General features: G+C 67.2%; 1 protein-coding gene across 8 annotated transcripts; it reads right to left on the reverse strand.

Moving 5' to 3' along the window:
* Positions 1-755: 755 nt before the first annotated feature.
* Positions 756-17,277, reverse strand: FGFR3 (fibroblast growth factor receptor 3). 8 transcript variants are annotated; one of them, XM_081812786.1, is made up of 18 exons: positions 17,112-17,277; positions 16,530-16,740; positions 10,601-10,870; positions 10,287-10,340; positions 8,118-8,290; positions 7,921-8,044; positions 7,657-7,847; positions 6,522-6,672; positions 5,056-5,246; positions 4,557-4,705; positions 4,022-4,143; positions 3,829-3,939; positions 3,556-3,746; positions 3,348-3,470; positions 3,169-3,239; positions 2,879-3,016; positions 2,586-2,691; positions 756-2,515 (listed from the first exon to the last, which is right to left on the reverse strand). In XM_081812786.1, the coding sequence occupies exons 2-18, from the start codon at positions 16,636-16,638 to the stop codon at positions 2,369-2,371; spliced, it is 2,421 nt and encodes an 806-aa protein (XP_081668912.1). In that variant the 5' UTR covers positions 16,639-16,740; positions 17,112-17,277; the 3' UTR covers positions 756-2,368. The 8 variants fall into 8 exon arrangements, with proteins under 8 accessions (XP_081668912.1, XP_081668911.1, XP_081668910.1 ...); XM_081812785.1 differs by lacking the exon at positions 6,522-6,672 and adding an exon at positions 5,713-5,857 and having other exon boundaries at positions 4,557-4,702; positions 8,118-8,287; positions 17,112-17,242; XM_081812784.1 differs by lacking the exon at positions 6,522-6,672 and adding an exon at positions 5,713-5,857 and having other exon boundaries at positions 8,118-8,287; positions 17,112-17,242.
* Positions 17,278-18,381: the final 1,104 nt, after the last annotated feature.

An 18,381-nucleotide genomic window follows, 5' to 3' on the forward strand; every position in this document is an offset into this window, starting at 1 on the left:
GTGAAGCCCCTGGGGCGGGGCGGGGGCGATGCCAGGCCTGGGATGGGGAAGGGAAGCATCCGGGAGCTGGAGTGTGGCTCCCAGAGCAGACAGCACTCTCCCCCCCCCAACCCCCCCCCCCCCCCCGGTGTGTCTGAATCAGGGGCCAGGTGAGTTTTGCTGGCATGTGGCTCTGTGGCGGGGGTGGGCGGGGAGCCCCACTAGAAACCACCTCCTCCCCCTCCCCCCCCCAGCTAACCGCAGGTGCCAGCAGGTGGGGTGTGGAGGGGGAGGCCTCAGAAGTCGCTGCAGATGCCTGCACAGGACCCCCCGAGTCCACCTAGAGCCCAGGAGCCAGGGGCAGCCAGGCAGCTTGGCAGGGCCTTCCTTCCTCCTTGCGCAGCCACACCCCAGGATGCTCTCCTTGCCCATCCCCTGAACACCCCCTTGCTGGCATTCCCTGCCCTTGGGGACCTCAGACTGAGGCAATGAAGACCACCCATGGCCCTGAGGTTGTGCCCTGCCCGCGTTGGACCCCCAGGCAGCTGGACATAGCGGACCACCCTCACCCTGGCTTTGCCCAGGATTGTCCTATCCAAGCCGGGACCTGGGCTTATGACCGCAGGCCGCCAGTCCCAGTCTGTGCCCGTAGCAGCTGGAGACCCCTCCCTCCTCAGGGCAGGGAGGGCGGCCGACAGGACCTGTCCCAGGCGGGCAGTAGGGACACTGAACTGGGGTTCCAGAAAGGCAGGAAACAAGGAGTCACAGAGCAGGGATGGGAACCAGTCGTCTCTCTTTATTTTTTGGAAAGCATGTCTGCTAGTTTGGGCCGACACCTTCGGCCCCCATAAGGCGGGGGGCGGGGGGGGCCCTGAGAACAAAGACCACCCTGAACCACTGGCCGGCTGGCCAGCTGATGAGCAAAAAACAGCCCCCCAAATTCGGGCCATTAACAGTACAAAAAGTAACAAAACTGAATTCACGGCTTTCTCTCCCAAGCTTTGAAAGGTGGCAGTCCGGGCTATAAAAGTCTAGAAGCATTGCGTAAGAAGTGTTAAATCTACAGCAAATACATCTTGTAAAAACTCAATAAATTATATATATAGATATATATAAACTTGTAAAATCTAATAACATCTGAGCCTGCGTGCAGGGTTGGCCCCCACTGGAAGCTGCCTCCCCACCCGGAACACATGGCAATTAGAACTTGGAGGAAAATACCAGCTTGCTTTGAAGTCCCAAAAAATAAATCTCCTAAAGAAAAACCCTATAGAAATCTAATTCGCCTGCAAAAGAAGGCCAAAGGAAATAAAATATCCTCACTAGAATCACCTCAAACTATGAACGGCCCTTAAGGGCGCACGGAAACGGGCTGAGCTTTGGGGTGCTGCTGGCCAAGCCCGGCGCGATGTGCGTCCCCCGCGGTGCCTCTAAATGGAGCAGGACCCTTCTCAGCTGTTAATAAGTTAAAACTGAAACCTCTCTGCCATGCGGCTGTCTCAACACTATGAACGTGGGGGGGGGGGGGCGGCAACACACGGACAGGGGTTCTGGGGGTTGATAAATAGCTTTACAAATATACAGGTCCAGGTACAATTTTTAAAACAAAACTGCCAGAAAAGCCCCTCCATCATCTGCTGGTGTTTGTGCTCGTCTCCACAGCAAATCCCTCGGGGAGGCTCCCTGGGCCCCCGGGGTCCCATGCCTGCGACACCAGCCCTTCTTCCATATAGGTATTTATATATATATACGTGTGTGTATCCTACACACGGCTTCTATTTATATAAATGTACACTCATTTCTGGAATGAACCTCTCGGAGAGAAGTTAAAGGCTTCAGGTACCCGTAATTCCGTCTCCAAGGAGCAGGGTGGGATGTGGGGGAGGCTGGAGGTGGGGGGCTGCGTGCTCACACTCACCCCCAGGCACGAGGTGTCGCGTGGGTGGGTGGGCGGCCTGCGCATGGGGGCGACCCCGCAGGCTCAGCCCAAGGCCCTACACTGCATGCCAGAGCCAGGCCAGCCCTGGGGCTCCCTGGGAGGCAGCCGGTGGGGGGAGGGGAGCCTGGGGCAGGGGCCCCGCTCCCTGTCCTGAGGGGCCCCGGGAGGAACCCCTTTACATTCTACATTCGTCCCCCTGGGGCTGCCAGTGCCGGTGGCCAGGAGGTCATTGTACAGCAGGGCGCGCACCCCGGGGATCCCTGCGCCCGGGGCCCCAAGACGCCCTCACACCCACACACACACAGCTGTCTGTCCATCTGTCCCAGGACTCAGACCCGGGCCAGGGGGCCCCAGTGGTTGACAGCACTCCACCAGCAGCACAGGGGGGCGGGGGGGAGCTGGCATCCACTCTCACATTGGTGGGGGCTCGGCCTGCAGGCCGATGGCCCTTCACGTCCGCGGGCCCCCACTGCCGGGTGGGGCTGGAGGCAGCAGGTCATGGGCAAACACAGAGTCGTCCCCCGAGGAGCTGGAGCTGGGGGTGTCCTGGCCGCCTGGTGAGTACTGCTCGAAAGGCACGGACAGGTCCAGGTACTCCTGTGGGTGGGCGGCGGTCAGTGCTGTGTCCCCCACACGCAGCATGGGGGCGGGGGGGGCCAGCACTCACATCCGTGGACGTCACAGTGAGGATGCGATCCAGGTCCTCCACCAGCTGCTTGAAGGTGGGCCTCTGGGAGGGGACCGCGTGCCAACATTCCCGCATGATCATGTACCTGTGGGCAGCGCGCTCGGGTAAGGCTCCCGGCCCGGCGCCCACCTGAGCCCAGCCCGTAATGGGTTCCCACCCGTCCCCCTCGGACACCCTGCCGAGGGAGCTCCCAGGCCACGGGGGGGTGGGGGGAGGTGAGCCCCCCCGTGGACCAGTGTCAGGAAGGGTGGCCGCAGGGTGCGGACACTCACAGGTCGTGTGTGCAGTTGGCCGGCTTGTCCATGCGGTGACCTTCCTTCAGCAGCTTGAAGAGCTCCTCCACGGGGATGCCGGGGTACGGTGAGCCCCCCAGGGTGAAGATCTCCCAGAGCAGGACCCCAAAGGACCAGCTGGTGGGGCGCACAGGACAGTCAGCCTGCCCTGCGCCCCCCACCGGAGAGCAGGGGAGATGGGCCAGGGCCTGGGAGGGGCCCGTCTCTGTCCCGCGTCCCCCGCAGCTCCCGACCCCCTGGCCCTCCCCAGGATCTGGGAGACCACATACACATCACTCTGGTGGGTGTAGACTCGGTCAAACAAGGCCTCAGGCGCCATCCACTTCACGGGCAGCCGGCCCTGGGAGGGGGAAGGGGGCACGTTGGGGCCAGTGCCCTCTTGCTGGTGGGGGGGCCTTCCCTCTCCTTCCCCCCCACCAATCAACCACCCCCCTCCAGCTGGGCTCACATTGGTGGTCTTTTTGTAGTAGTCAAGGTTGTGCACGTCACGGGCCAGGCCGAAGTCCGCGATCTTCATCACGTTGTCCTCGGTCACCAGCACGTTGCGGGCGGCCAGGTCCCTGTGGATGCACTGAGGGGGAGGGGTGGGCAGTGAGGCTCCCAAGTGGCCCTGGCTGGCTGAGGGACCTGCCACCCCTCCTCCCACCCCCGCTCACCTTCTGCGAGGCCAGGTACTCCATGCCCCGCGCCACCTGGTAGGCGCAGGACACCAGGTCCTTGCAGGTGAGCTGCTCCTCGGGCAGCTTGCAGGTGTCAAAGGAGTAGTCCATGCCCGGGGGCCGCCGGGCCCGCAGGTACTCCCTCAGGTTGCCCTTGGCCGCGTACTCCACCAGCACATACAGGGGCCCTAGGAGCACAGGAGCCTCAGTGGAGGGCCCCGCCCTCGGGGCCCCGGGAGCCCCAGCTGATCGCCCGCCCGCAGCACCTACCGCCCTGGGTGCACGCCCCCAGCAAGTTGATGATGTTCTTGTGCCTGCCGATCATCTTCATCATCTCCATCTCAGACACCAGGTCCGAGAGGTCCTTGTCCGTGGCGTCGTCTGCACAGGAGGGAGGCTGCGTCAGGCACCGCTGCCCCAGCCCTGCCCAGGTCCCCGCTGCCACAGCCCTCCCCTCCCTCACCTTTGAGCATCTTCACGGCCACAGTGACAGGCTTCGCAGCCCGGTCCTTGTCGATGCCGATGGCCTCCGCCATGACCACCTGGCCGAAGCAGCCCTCCCCAAGAGGCTTGCCCAGGGTCAGCCTGGTGGCAGAGACGAAGAGGCAATGAGCATTCCCGCCTGCTTCGGGCTCTGTCCCAGGCAGTCTCGGAGGCCCAGTGCCACCGCATCCAGGAAGCCCTCCATACTTGCTCCCACAACCTTGCTCGTGAAGATGAAGGACGCTGACCCTGCAGCCTCTTCCTCTGTGCGGGGGCCCTCCAGAGCACTTTGCAAGGGGTGCCCCTACCCCCGGGAGCATCTGTCCCTGGCTCAGCCTCCTCTGGCCGTAGCCACGCTGTGCATGGAGCTGATTCCTACCTGTCTCTGATCGGAGTCCTATCAGGTTTCGGGGTGGTGCCTCCTCCCCCGCCACGGGGCTACACCCCACGTGTCCCCGATCCCCACCGAGTCAGAGCCCAGCCCCAGCGCACAGGCTCACACTGCCACCACTGACCGGGCCCTGGACAGCTCCCACTTGGGGTCAGCGGGCAGCTCCAGCTCGGAGACGTTGGCCAGCGCAGGGCCCTCCCCAGAAGACAGCCGGGCGATGCGCACCAGCGGCGTGTTGGAGTTCATGGACGAGTTGGACTCCAAGGACACCTGCTTGGGTCAGCAGGGACAGGTTGGCGTCGTGGGGCCAAACCACAGCGGGAGGGAGGGGGTCGGGGGTAGCTAGGGACAGCGAGGATGCGGCTCTGCCTGTGTGGGCAGGGCTGGCCGGGGCCTGGGAGGTCTGACTGCCCTCCACAGAGCGCCACGTGAAGATCAAGTGACCCGGGGCACCGCAAGGACGAGGGCGGGGTCGGCTCAGGGGCCACACAGAGCCGCACCCCTGGGCAGGCCCTGCGCCTCAGATGCCGCGGGGTGTCCCTGCGCTCAGGAGCTCGGCAGGCGGGGCCGTGGGGGCTCCGGGAGGCCAGGCGGCTCGGAACCCGGTATCTACTTTCTGTTACCTGTCGCTTGAGTGGGAAGCGGGAGACCTTGTGCACGGTGGGCGAGCCCAGGCCCTTCTTCGGGGGCGTGCGCAGACGGCACAGCGCCACGGCCCCCACCACCAGGATGAAGAGAAGGAAGCCCACCCCGTAGCTGAGGACGCCCGCGTACACGCTGCCAGCCTCGCCGGCCTCCGCCAGCTCCTCCTCGGCTGCAAAGACACGGGCGTTGCAGGCCTGGCCCAGCCGCACGGGCCCCCGTGGGCCGCCCGGGGCCGGGGCCAGAGGCGCGGTGGGCGCGGGGAAGGGGCTCGGAGCCCCGGTGGGGGCGCACTGAGGGGCCTGCGGTCGGCAACGCCGGGTCAGCAGGGGGACACCCAGCAGAGGAGGAGCCCCGCAGAGCCAGCAGCACTGACACCCGGCACCCGGGGAGACGCCAGAGCTGCCACCTAGGCTGTCGGGGACCTGGCCGGGAGCGGGGGGCTCCAGGGGGGCCTGTGAGCCAAGACACGGCGTGTCGACCGCGTTCCCCTACCAGCCATCGGCCTGGCGCAGGAGCACCGGGGACCGAGGTGGCCCCGGGCCGCAGGGTCCCCCGCCTGTCCCTGGCAGCCGTGGAGTGTCCCATGCCAGCGACCCCGGCAGGACGGGGACAGAGCAGGCCGCAGGAGCCAGTACCTGGCAGCACCACCAGCCACGCAGAGTGATGGGAAAACCCGATAGAATTGCCCGCCAGACACGTGTACTCCCCCGCGTCCTCAAAGGTGACATTGCGCAAGGACAGCACCTCTAGCTCCTTGTCGGTGGTGTTAGCGCCCGCCGTCTACAAAGAGAGAACAGAGCGCGATAGGCGAGCACCAGCACCTGCCAAGGGCACCGCAGCCACAGTCCACCGCTCACGGTCCAGCCAGGCTGCAAGGAAAACGCCGCCGCCGCCACCACGGCCCCGGCCCGGCGCCAAGGGTCCTCGGCCTCGCGCGTCCACACAGAGCCCGAAGCCAGTCCCTCCACCGGCGAGTCCTCTGTCCCAGGTGAGCGCCAGGCATGCGGCCAGCGGCGTGCTGCACGGGCGCGCGTGCGAGGTTAGTGTGCGCGCGGGGGCGCGGGGGCGCGTGAGCCGGGGGCAGGCCGGCAGCGGGGCAGCCGGCCGCGGGGCCGGGGCGGGAGCGGGCGGGAGCGCGGAGCGCGAGAGGCGCGCGCGGGCGGGGCGGGCGGAAGCGGAAGCGCGCGGGGCGGTACAGCCTCTGCGGGTTGGAGGCCTCCTGGGGGTGCGGCGGGAGCGCAGGCGGGGTCGGCACAGGCCCGGCCCGAAGCGGGCGGTCACAGTGGAGGCCAGAGGCGGCAGCATCGCGGACGCGGCTCCGCCGGGAGCACAGCGCGAGCCACGGGGCGGGGAGCGAGCAGGACGGGGGCGTGCAGGTGGGCGCGTGGCCAGGGTGTCGGAGCTGGAGCTCGGCGTGCCAGGCAGCGTGGGACAGAGTCGTTACCTGCTTGGGGCCCGTGAACACGCAGCCAAAAGGCCTTCTCAGCCACGCCTATGAAATTGGAGGCTCGACAGAGGTACTCGCCCCCATCACGCTCGGACACATTGGCCAGGCGGAGGCGTGCGTCGGCCTCCACACTCTCACTGATCCAGGACTGCGGGGACAAGAGACCCGGCTTAGGCGCGCCCTCAGCAGCCCGGCTGGGCACAGAGCGGCCGTGCGGGCGCAGGGCCGGGCAGACCCCGCCACGGGGGTGGGCCTCAAGGAACGGAGGGCGGGGGCCAGGCCAGGCCATGCCGGGCAGGGAGTCTGCCTGGAGGCGGCCACGGAAGCACCTGCCCGTGGTGGGCCGTGGTTTCACAGGATGCGCCTTCTGCACGCCCACCCGCTTCAGTGCAGAGTGTGGCCCTGGCAGGCACCCCTGAGACGCCCTCCGCTGCCTAGCCCTGGGGTCCCAGCGGGGCCCGGCTCTCGGTAAGTGTGTGGAGGTCTCACCGGGGCCACGGTGGCCTCTCTGGTCGGGTCTGCACTCCCGCCCTCAGCCCAAGCGCCCGCTCCCTACCCCCGTGAGCAACAGATGTTTCTCTTTGGGCTGAGTGTCACAACCATCCCAACTAGGGTGGCCCCCGCCCCTGGGGCCGTGGGAACAAAGCGAGGGCCGAGGGAGGCAGGCAGACCGCGAGCCATGCTCTGCGCACGCAGACGGTGTCGAATCAGGGCGGCCGGAGGCATGGCTGCCTGCACCTCGGGCCCACAGCCTGCCACGCCGGGAGGGCTCAGCTGCCACCTGCCTGCCCTGGGGCCTTGAGCTTGACCCCGGCCCAGGGCGCTGTCTGCAGGCCTGCCTCCAGGGCTCAGGCCGACCCTTAGAGCAGACGGGAAACCAAGGACTCACCACAGGACCACGTGCTGCCTGCCTCACATGCCGGGACTGGGCCCAGACTCCCGAGCCGACCCCCCAGCCCGCCAGTGCGGAGCTGAGCCCCCCACCACTTCTCCCCCGCCAACCCTTTGACCCAGCGAGCCTCCCTGCTGGGATGCCTTCCCGGTCCCCGGCCACGGGGGGGCCAGCAGGGCCAGGCCCGGCAGCTCCCAAGCAGCAGCCCGCCGCCGGCGCCCGGCCAGGGGTGGCACCCACCTTGAGGACGGTGACGTAGGGGGTGCCGTCAGGCCCCACTTTGCTGCCGTTCACCTCCACGTGCTTGAGCCACTGGATGTGGGGCTGCGCATCGCTGTACACCTTGCAGTGGAACTCCACGTCGCTGCCCAACACGGCCGTCTGGTTGGCAGGCAGCCCCGCCTGCAGGATGGGCCGGTGCGGAGAGCGCTCTGCGGGGCAGACGGGGTTAGGGGCCGCCCGGCCCGCGCCGCCAGCCCACACCCGCCAGCCCCGGGGCCTCACCCAGCACGTCCAGGGTGTAGGTCTGCCGGATGCTGCCGAACTTGTTCTGCACGACGCACGTGTAGTTCCCGCGGTCCGAGGGCACCACGCTCTCCATGACCAAGCTCCACTGCTGGTGCCTCAGCTGTGGGCAGGCGCGCGTGAGGGGACAGCGGCCCAGGACCCCGCCGGCCAGCACCGCCCGCCACCAGGCCCACCTTGATGCCCCCGATGCGGTGCTCGCCTCGGAACTCCTTGCCGTTCTTCAGCCAGGAGATGGACGGCGTGGGGTTGCCGGCGGCCGGGCACCGGAAGCGCACGGTGTTGGCGGCCGGCACCGCCAGCAGCTTCTTGTCCATGCGCTCAGGCCGCGTCCAGTAAGGGGCCCCTGCTGGCAGAGGGGGGGGCGTGCCAGCCGTCACCAGGGTGGGGACAGAGGTCCACCTGAGCCCGCTCCAGAAGCCGCCAGGCTGCTCACGCCTCCAGCCTCCGTGGACAGAGTGTTGGACTTTTTTTTTTTATTTAAGATTTTATTTATTTGACAGAGACACAGCGAGAGAGGAAACACAAGCAGGGGGAGTGGGAGAGGGAGAAGCAGGCTTCCCGCCGAGCAGGGAGCCCGATGCGGGGCTCGATCCCAGGACCCCGGGATCATGACCTGAGCCGAAGGCAGACGCTCAACGACTGAGCCACCCAGGCGCCCCCGGAGTGTTGGGACTTTTGAGGACCTCTGCCTTGGCTGGACAAGGCCGCCAACAGCCCCAGTGTCGCCTCCCAGCATTCTCAAAGCTAAGCACGCACCCCTCCCCTCCCTGTCCGCCTCCCGCAAGCACCCGCAGCAGCCAAGGAGGCCCGAGGGTCCGGAACAATACACCCTGACCTGGGAGCCTTCGAGACATAAGGGTATCTCCCGGGGAACACCCACCAACCCAGGGAGGCACACTTGGGGCCGGCCACTGAAGTGGAGACCCAGCCAGCAGCGGAACCAGGCCAGCCCAGGTCACAGAGCCCAGCTGGGTGGACAAGCAAGGCCAGGACCTAGAAGCCGCAGAGCGGGACATAAGGCCCAGCCCCCTGCAGAGCCCAGAGTCTCAAAGGTGGCCAGGTGCCTGCTAGAACCCTTGAGACCCAGAGTCACCCTCTAGAGCACTCTAGGGCCTGCCGGGCAGGGGGAGGGGACATGGCATCTGGGGGGCACTGCCCCCTCCTGGTTTTCAGGGTTGTCCCCATCCTCCACCCTAATTGGTTTCCATCCTTCCTTGTTACTGGGGTGGGGGCTGCATTCCTGCCCTGGGAGGCTGGACAGGCATCCCCTAGGACAGGGGAGAGATGCCCCTCTCACCCCCACCCCTGCCCTGCTGCCTTCAACACAGCCATCTGGCGGAGGAGGGCGCTGAGGCCCAGGCAGGGAGCCCTCCAGGGGCAGAGACCCCGGGGGGACCGGCAGACTGAGACCATGGTGGCTCAGCCCTGCTGGACGGTGTCCGTGGAGGACAGCCTGCCAGTGACCCTTGGAGCCCCTGAGCCCACCGGGTTGTGCTGGGGGGTGGTGGTGGAGGGGGCCAGCACCGCCTGACATGGCCAGGGTGGCCGGGGCTCCAGGAGCAACTGGGCCTGGAGCTTGGCTTTGAACTCCTGGCAGCCAAAGGAAAAAGGGAAAATAGAGGAGACCTAGTGGCTCCTCAGGAAGGGCCCTTCCACGCCTCTGTCAGCATGCACACCCAAGGTAGAGCCGACCTACGCACCCCGGCGCCTGGCTCCTCTCCAGGGACCACTCCTCTCCCACATCCCCACCCAGCTCCACCTCCCTAGAGGGCTCCCCCTCACCTCTTTGCCCACTGGACCCCTCGGGGCCCTCCACCTCCCCTAACCAGCCCTTCCGTGATTGGCAAAGTCTACCTGCCACTGCGCCAGGCTTACACACCTGCGTGCTGTCACCCCACCTGCTCCCCACACCTGCGGCCTGCTCCCCACAAATGCCACAGCCTCCCCTTTGCAATGAACACGTGCCCAAAGCTGGTGTCCCTGGAGCCCACAGCCACCCTCCACTCCCACCTCTCATGCCCCGACTCCTCAGTCCAATGACCCACAGCAGCCCAGCTGGGCCACCTTACTGCCCCCGCCGCGGCCTCCCTGTCTCACCTGCCACGCAGTGCCCCCACCCCCTCAGCTTGCCACCCAGAGCTCAGGGCCGCCACGGTGAGGGGACCCCACGCTCGGTGTGACCCCAGGGGGGCAGCCCCCAGGTCTCGGTCTCCTACCTGCCTGAGGAGCAGGAGGCCCTGTACCTGCAGAGTGTAGGGCTTGGCAGCTAGGAAGCAAGCCCACCCCTGGGAAGGCAGGTCCCCAACCCTGGCCAGCCCGGCGTGCCTGGAACCCGGGCTCACCTGTATCCTCAGCCTCATCCTCCCCGTCTTCATCATCTCCGGAGGACGGAGCATCTGAAATTCAGGCAACAGGGAGTGTGCAGGGGTCGGCCCCCCGACAGGCAAATGCCCAGGGCCTACACCCCAGTACCTCCACCTCCTCCCGGGTCTGTGGGGGCCACCCACAGGCAGGGCTGGAGCCCCTTCACGCAGCACCTCCTACGGGGTGCCCCCACCCAACGACCACCAAAACCCTCAACGTGGGGTGGAGCGTGGCCGCAGGCCACACGGCGGCAGGCCACACGGTGAGCTCGGTGGGGCCCCGGGGCACTCACCGGTCACGCGCACGCTGAAGTAACACAGCACGCGCTGAGTGAGCCGCTGCCGGCAGCTATAGGCCCCTGCGTCCTCGTGGGAGGCGTTGAGCACCTGCAGCCGCTGAGGCCCCACCAAGATGCGGTCGGAGGGCACTAGCCCCACACCGTCCTTGACCCAGACACTGGGCCCCGTGGGACCACCGGCAGGCGCATGGCAGCTCAGCTCCACGGTGTCCCCGCTGCCAAAGACCAGCTGTTCCTGCTGGCCAGGCTCAGGTCCCAGGGCCTCTGTGGAGGAGATGATGACCCTAAGGCAGGTGCCCCCGAAACAGGAATCCCGGGCGCCCGGCACCCCCGGGAGGCCCCACGGCTGGCCCGCTGCCCAGACATGTAGCGAAGGCTGTGGCGGGGGCATCTGGGGCCCAGAGGGCTAGGCAAGGGCCACCGCATCCAGAGCCTGCTGTCCTGCAAAGTGTCCCAGGCCTGCCAACTGGTGTGAGCCCTGAGGACAACCACACCGTCGCGGCACCGAGGTGGATGACGCGCGAGGAAGCGGGGTCGGCTGCGCGCTCGCCAGACCATACTCATGGACATTGAGAATTCAAGTTGCAGGGTGTCACGGGGTATCATTCTTCCTCTGGTTTTTCCCAACCACTTAGAAATGCAAAATCCATGCTGAGCTTACAGGCTGTACAAAACCAGCCGGCAGGCAGAGGTCCTCCACAGACCTCTGGCTTCTAGCCTAAGACGGAGGCTCGAGGCAGGAAGGACGTGGTGGGGGGCAGGGGTCCCACTTACTGCCCCCCATTTCTCATCCTGGCAGCAAAAGCACTTCCGGACCAGAGAACAGACGCTCCCCAGCTCGAGGAGGAAGCCACCACGGCTGGGCAGCACTTGCTGTGGGCCGGTGACCTCGGGGGCCAGCCCGGGTCTCGGGGACATGGAATGCCTGTACCCCAACTTAGAAGGGAGTGTCGTGTGTGTGAGCTACGCCTCAGCACTACACTAAACACACAGCAGAACACTCCTAAGTACAGACGGGATACTGCGGGCAGCGGTCTCACAGGCCGGCCAGTGGGTTAAGGGGACCTGGGACCCTCCCCCCACCATTTCACGGATAAGAACACAAGCTGGGAGGGGTGGGAGGTTGTGAGCAGGTCAGAGGAGGAATCCTTGAGCTAGGCTAAGGTGACCTGGCCCACCTTACGTGCAAATGCTAAGTTGGGGTAGAAGACGCTCGCCAAGGGCGGATGTCCACCCGTAAGCCCCCAGGGCCCTCCTCCCTGCCCAGCGGCTGCCTAGCTCGCTGAGATCCAGGGACATACCCCTGGCGGGGCTGGCTATCACCCCCAAGCCTCCCTGCCAGGGCCAGACAATGGCCAGCGCAGGAGGGCAGCCTGGGCTTGGGGCCCGGGACAGAGGTGGGTGGTCCCGCTGCCCAGGCCTCCTTCCCCAGACCCGGCTGGGTCAGTTACACCATCACTTGTCATTCTGCCGACGTGTGGCCTAGATTCGAGGGCCCAGCTGCCCACTCTAGCCACACCAGCCCCTGGCTCCCTGGACAGTCCCAATTCTGCCCACCCACTTCCGGCGGGCCCACCAGCCCCGTGCCTACCAGGAGGGTCTCTGGAGTATCCTCCGAGTCTGCATCCCTGGGGGCCCCACAGTCAGGGGCCTCCTGCTCTGACCTCCAGCCCCCCAGTCCTGGCTACTGTATCCTGTGGGGACCACCCAGTGCTGGGCACTGACTGGGGCCCCCCAGAAGGCTGAGGACAGGCTGGTCATGGCAGCCTCAGCCCCAGGCCCTGGCCCAAGGGCAACAGTGGTTGGTTCTGGTTTGGTCTGGGCAGCCTCAGCAGGTCAACCATCCACACAGTATTCACTTCAACCTCGTCCAGCACGGGACTGAGGAGCACAGAGCAGCCCCCAGGCCAGCCATCTGCTGCTGGACGGACGCTGCACTCAGCTGAGGCCCAGCCCTTGACCTGCCCAGGTGCCGAAGCCAGGGACCCCCGGGCCAGGGCAGCAGAGTCTCTGCCTCCAGTAGAGCTGACCCACCAGGCCCACCCTGAGCCACGGAGGACCCTGGGGGTGACCCAGCAGTGGCCGAGGGGATGGGGTCAGGCAGGGGGACAGAGGAGGATGGGCAGGGCCCAAAGTGATGGGCATGGGTGGGCGCTAACCCAGCCACTGTCTGGCCCTACCCGGGGAGTGGCAGGGGCACATGCCGTTCAGCCCCCGCCCCCAGCAGCCCTAGGAGGGAGTCTTTCCTGATCAACAAAAGAGGGCCCTACCCATGCCCACGCAAGCGCTGGGGCCCACGCATGCTGGAGGCCAAGTCCTGTGTGCCACGGCAGGTGCCCACGTGCCTGAGGGGAGTGGGCATAGGTGGAATGCCTGCCCCCACCTGCATCCCCACCCCAATAGGGGGCGGAGCTCATTTGGGGGCCGTAGGCCAAGGGCAGCCCATGGGACCACCCAAGGGGTACTGTGTCCTGGAAAGGCCCGCTGTCTCCCAGTCACAGGGTCCCCCTGACTCTGCTACTCACTGGCCTCGTGCCTCAATTTCCCCCACTGGGACACAGGGCAGAAATCCCACTGGAGGGGCGCCTGGGTGGCTCAGTCGTGAAGCGCCTGCCTTCGGCTCAGGTCATGATCCCAGGGTCCTGGGATCGAGCCCCACATCGGGCTCCCTGCTCTGCGGGGAGCCTGCTTCTCCCTCTCCCACTCCCCCTGCTTGTGTTCCCTCTCTCGCTGTGTCTCTGTCAAATAAATAAATAAAAATATTTAAAAAAAAAAAAGAAATCCCACTGGAAGGCCCGGGAGGCCACCCCAGCCGTGAAAGTGCTGGGTCCCGGGAGAGCAGGGGTGAGAGACCCAAGCCATCACCTTCGATGTCACCAGGCCACAGCCAGAGCTTGCTTGGGAGGGCTGCCGCCCAGGCCCTGACCCCCAACGGGCAGGACACGCTCCTAGATTCAGGTCACTACAGTTGAGGGCCCCCCAGTGCACGGGGAGTGCACAAGGAGTGGACAACCCTTCCTCAGAAGGGCCTTGGGGGTGACCCCAAAGAACAAGCATCAAATTCAGACCTGATTCAAAGGAACCATTGGACTGGCTGCCCGCAAGGGATCTGGGGTTTGGGGTGGGATGAAGAACAAAGGGTCTGGTTCCAGATGTGTGATGAAGCTTTCACTGCCCTCCAGAGCTTCCAAATAGCCCAAGAGACATGGGTTTTCTCAAAGGGACCCGAAGCCGAGGCAGAAGATCTGATCTACCCCCTCCCCACCTGGAAACTATCTGAAAAGTTTCATACCAAAGTTAGAAAAAAAGGGGGGGCGGTTTGGAGATCAGGCAAGTGAATGTGGGCTTATGGGATGACCCAGCCTGACCTTCCCAGAACCCTGCCATTACCTGTCCTCACAAAAAGGTAAGGTGACTGGGGCTCCAGGAGGGCTCCCAGAGCCCCCAGCAGGATGTAGAGTAAGGAGGCTCCCCTCCCATCCAGAAGAGACCCCCCTCATTGCTTACTCACTTGTAAGTCACTCAGACCTGCCAGGCTGCCCCTCCAGCCCGTGCCTGCTGGGGCTCCTGTTCCCTTTTAGTTCCAGTTATGACACGGGGCACAGCCAGGCCCCAGAGCAGCCCCAAGGAGGACCTGAGGCCCTGGGGGCAGGGGTGCTTCTCAGTTCAGTGCAGGGGCGGAGGTCAGAAGTCCAGCCTCTGGCTCAGCCAGGTTAATGAACCACCCAGAGGCCTGTGGGGCTCAAAGTCCAGCCCTGATGAGCAGGAGATGGGGGAGGCTGCAACCAGTGCTTTTCTGGGAAATGCCCTGTACTCCCACGGGACCCCTCTTGGCTGGGTGGGGTCAGGCGGCAGGGGAGTGCCCCCGCCCAGGCCCCTCACAGAGAACACTGGCCCCATGGGCAGATGAAGGCTGCCCAGGTCAGTCCAGTGCCCCGCACCTTCCCCACCCCGACCCCAGGCAAGTCTGGCTTTTTAATTTGTTTCCCGGGACAGTGTCAGCTGGAAACTCTAAATTTCACGAGGTCCTTCAATTTTTACGGCCTGGTCCATCTCCTTAGCGAACCGGATTAAAAGCTCACTGACCTAGCAACTCACTACCTGTCTCAGCCCCTCTACTTCGGGGCGGCGGGGCCGCTCTGCCCTGGTGAGGCAAAGAGGCCCCGCGCCCTGGGGTCCCTCCTGCTGCTGTGCCCCAGGCCTGCGCCCTGGGACCGGCCTCATGGGTGCGGCCAGTTCCCAGAGGGAGGATGGAGCCCCCCGCCATGCCCGCCCCCGCACGCCGCAGGGGGTCCGGAGGGGGTCTGGAGCCCCGCCCGCCGCGCCCTCCCCGGGGCTAGTTGACATTCCTCGGCCGTAGTGAGTAATATCTTTATCTGAATGCGAATGCTAATTCGGGGCTCCCCCCGCGATCGCCTATTCGGCGCCCCTGGAAGCTGGGGCCGCCTGAGCAGGCGCTAAAAGCGCGCGCTGACCTCGCGACGGCCTCTGTCACGCCGCTGAATGACACACACATTCAAGCGCCGGGCCCACTTCATTCATAAAAAAATGACATTGTTCCGGGAGGCTGCAGCCGCCGCCGCAGAAAGGGGCGCGGGGGCGCGGGGAGGGGCGGGCCGCCATCTGCCTCCGTCCTGCCCGCGGCCGCCGCCTCCCTGGCACGGCGCGCCCGCCGCCGCTCAGCTCACACCTCCCTGCGAGGCCGCCGCGGCCGCCATCAATGCGCGGTCTGTGGCCGCGCCGGGTACAAAGGAGCGGCTGTTCGGGTCCCGCCCGGGTGGGGCGTGAGCTCACCGGGCGAAGGCCTCCCTCCGCGCGGCCGCCGGGACCGAGCGGGGGTGCGCGCGGCACCCTCGCCCTCGCCCGGCTGTCCCCCTGGGGCCGGCTGTCCCCGGGCCGGCTCTCTCCTCGGGGCCGGCTGTCCCCCGGGGCCGGCTCTCTCCTCCGGGCCGTCTGTCCCCCGGAGCCGGCTCTCTCCCCGGGCCGGTTCTCTCCTCGGGGCCGCCTGTCCCCCCCGGGCCGGTTCTCTCCTCGGGGCCGGCTGTTTCCACCCCCCGCCGGGGCGCAGCCGGGAGCTTGGCGGCGCGTGTGTGGGGCGGCACCGCCCGGAGCGCACGGCGGGCTCGGCAGGGGGCCGCGCACGCTACACCTCGAGGGCCGCGGCGCGTGTGCGGGGCGGGGCCTGGCGCACCGACGCGCTCCCGCCCCTCCCCGGAGCTCGGCCCGGGGGACCTAGCGGACCCCCGACGCCCACCCGACCTTGACTGCCAGCTGGGGTCCGCGGCTCCACGTCCCTCGGACACCCGCCCTCTCACCTCCCGGCGCCCAGCCTGGCGTCGGGCGCGCACCCTGGGGGAGCAGACACCTTCACCCGCAGGGCTGGGGAGCGGAGGCACTAGACGGGTGTTGCGTCGTCACGCAGGCCACTGGGGGGCAGGGCCCGGGTGGCAGGCTGACGCACTCTCACACCCTCCCCCCAAAGTGCGGTCTTTCGCTTTGGGCCGCAGCCATGAACCGGGACGGAGGCGGGTTGGGACTGCGGCACCAACAATAAGAACTTTCCGTCAGTGAGGACCCGCAGAACAACAATGGGAATGGGAAACGCAGCCCCCAGCGCTCTCCCGATGCTGCCCGGGGGCAGGCTGAGCCCCACTAGGGAACCGCGGGGGGCAGTGGCCGCGGACACCGCGGGCGCGTCCAGCTCCCCGCCGCGGCCTCGCACTTGGGTGGTAGCCCTGAAGCTCCAGGAGCCCCACAAACTCCTGGCCGAGATTCCCGGGGAGGGAGGCGGCAGAAACCCCGGCACTGGTTCCGCAGGGCCAGCCCAGGGCGCGCCCTCGGGCCCACTCAGATCCGGCGCCCCCCACCCACCCAGGAGCCGGTTCCTGGGCCCCGACGCCCACCTCGTCGGGTGCTTCCTTACCTGCCGCTCTCCGCACGACGCTCTGCTCCATGCCTGGGGGCCCCGAGGCGGCGCCGGTCACGACCGCTAGCGCCACGCAGAACGCGAGGGCGCGAGCCGGGGCGCCCATAGTGGGGGCGAGGGCGACGACGTCCTCAGGCGACGCGCGCGGGCATGCTGCCCCCCATGGCCCCGCTCTGGCACCGGCGGGAAGAGGGCGCCACTCGGGAGACTGCGGGAGGAGGCGGGCAGTTCGTTATCCCGGAGAAGCCGGGGCGCGCAAGGGCGGAAGCCCCGGTGGCTGGACTCCTGCGCCCCGGCTCCGCCGATCCCCGGCCGCCCCGCCCGCCGCCGCCGCCCTGGGCTCCCGGGCCGCCTGGCGCCGGCCGCCTCCTCCCCGCCGCGGTCCCTCCCTTCCTCCCCCTTCCCTCCCTGACTTCTGCAGAGCCCTCCCAGGGCGGCGGCGGCGGCGGCAAACTTTCCAGAGCGGGAAGCCTGCGCCCCGGCCGGGCCCCGCCGCAGAGACCGCTCGGGACGTGAGCCCGCCGCGCGCTCTGGCCTCGCCGCGCGCCCGCCTCGACCCCTCCGCGCCCGCGCACCGACCTGGCGGCCGCTGGCGCCCACTCGCCGCGCGCGGCTCTTGCTCCGGCTCGTTACCCGCCGGCCCAGCGCCTGCGCCCCGTGCCTCCAGCGTCGGCTCGCCGGTGCGTCCGTGCGCCCGGCGGAGCAGGACTCCGCGGCGCCAGCTGCCCGCACCACCGCCGCCGCCGCCAGCGCGCACTGAGCCCTGGCGGCCCGGCGCGCGGCAGCCAGTGGGGGCTGGCCCGCGGTCGCCCCGCCCCCGGCCACGCCCCGCCCCGGCCACGCCCGCCCCCACTCGCCGGGCGCGGGACACGCCCCTCCCCTGGGGCGGCCCGGAGGCGGGGCCGCGGCTCGCCTGGACCCCGCCCGCGGAGGGGATTAGAGGGGGCGGGGCCGGGCGGGGGCGCCGGGCGGTCTCGGAGGGCGTGGGAGCCGGGGCTGGACGCGCGAGGCCCCCGGTCGCAGCGCTGGGCCGGGCGGGCGCGCAGAGGGGCCGAGCGCGGACCTCTAGTTGCGGGCCTCGCAGGCCCAGGTGCCATCCGGCCTCCGATCAGGGCTTCAGGCCACGGAACGCGGGGACATAGAAGGGGAGCGTCTCGGTGGGTGAAGCCTGTCAGAGAGGCTTCACGGAGAAGGAGCTGCCCAAGCTGAACCCTGAGGTGTGAGCAGCTAGTCCTCAGGTGGACAAGCCCAGGAGCGCATCAAGGCCCGGGGCACTGTGTGTGCAAAGGCCCGGAAAGGCCCGGCAGTGAGGGGCGTCTCTGCCTGTCTGCCTGGGGCTGAAGTACCAGCGAACTGCATCCCAGAAGCAAGGGTCTCCCTGCTGCTTGTAGCTAAGCTCCCCGAGTTACTCCCAATCCTCCAGGAGGAGACAAGTTTGGAGATTGGGTGCTGGCCAGGCATCACAGTGGAGAGCAGGGGTGGGGGCCTCAGAGAGGGGACACCAACCCTCGGGCTCTGGTGAAGGATGAGGGTAGCTGGTGGCAGAGCTTGAGCTGGTGGAGTTGTGACAGGTCCTGGGGCACTGCTGGGTGGGACCATCTGAGCTGGAGAGGACCCCAGGTGACTATGCCTTCTGTGCCCCCCTTCACAAGGAAGACGGCACTTCTCCCACTTTCAGGCAAACCCAGAGGGGCACAGAGAGGGGAGGGGAGACACAGGCATGGCTCTGGCCTGCCCCACCCAAGTGCCTCCGGACCACCTCCCTTCTGGAATTCTGTATGCTCATCAGGAAAATGGGCAATGAAAGCCCCTCTGTGACTGGGCGCTGGTACCACCGCACAGCTCCAGG

This window comes from Leptonychotes weddellii, chromosome 2 (genome assembly GCF_054177405.1).
Source record: "Leptonychotes weddellii isolate Sample4059 chromosome 2, ASM5417740v2, whole genome shotgun sequence".
NCBI classification, from domain to species: Eukaryota; Metazoa; Chordata; class Mammalia; order Carnivora; family Phocidae; genus Leptonychotes; species Leptonychotes weddellii.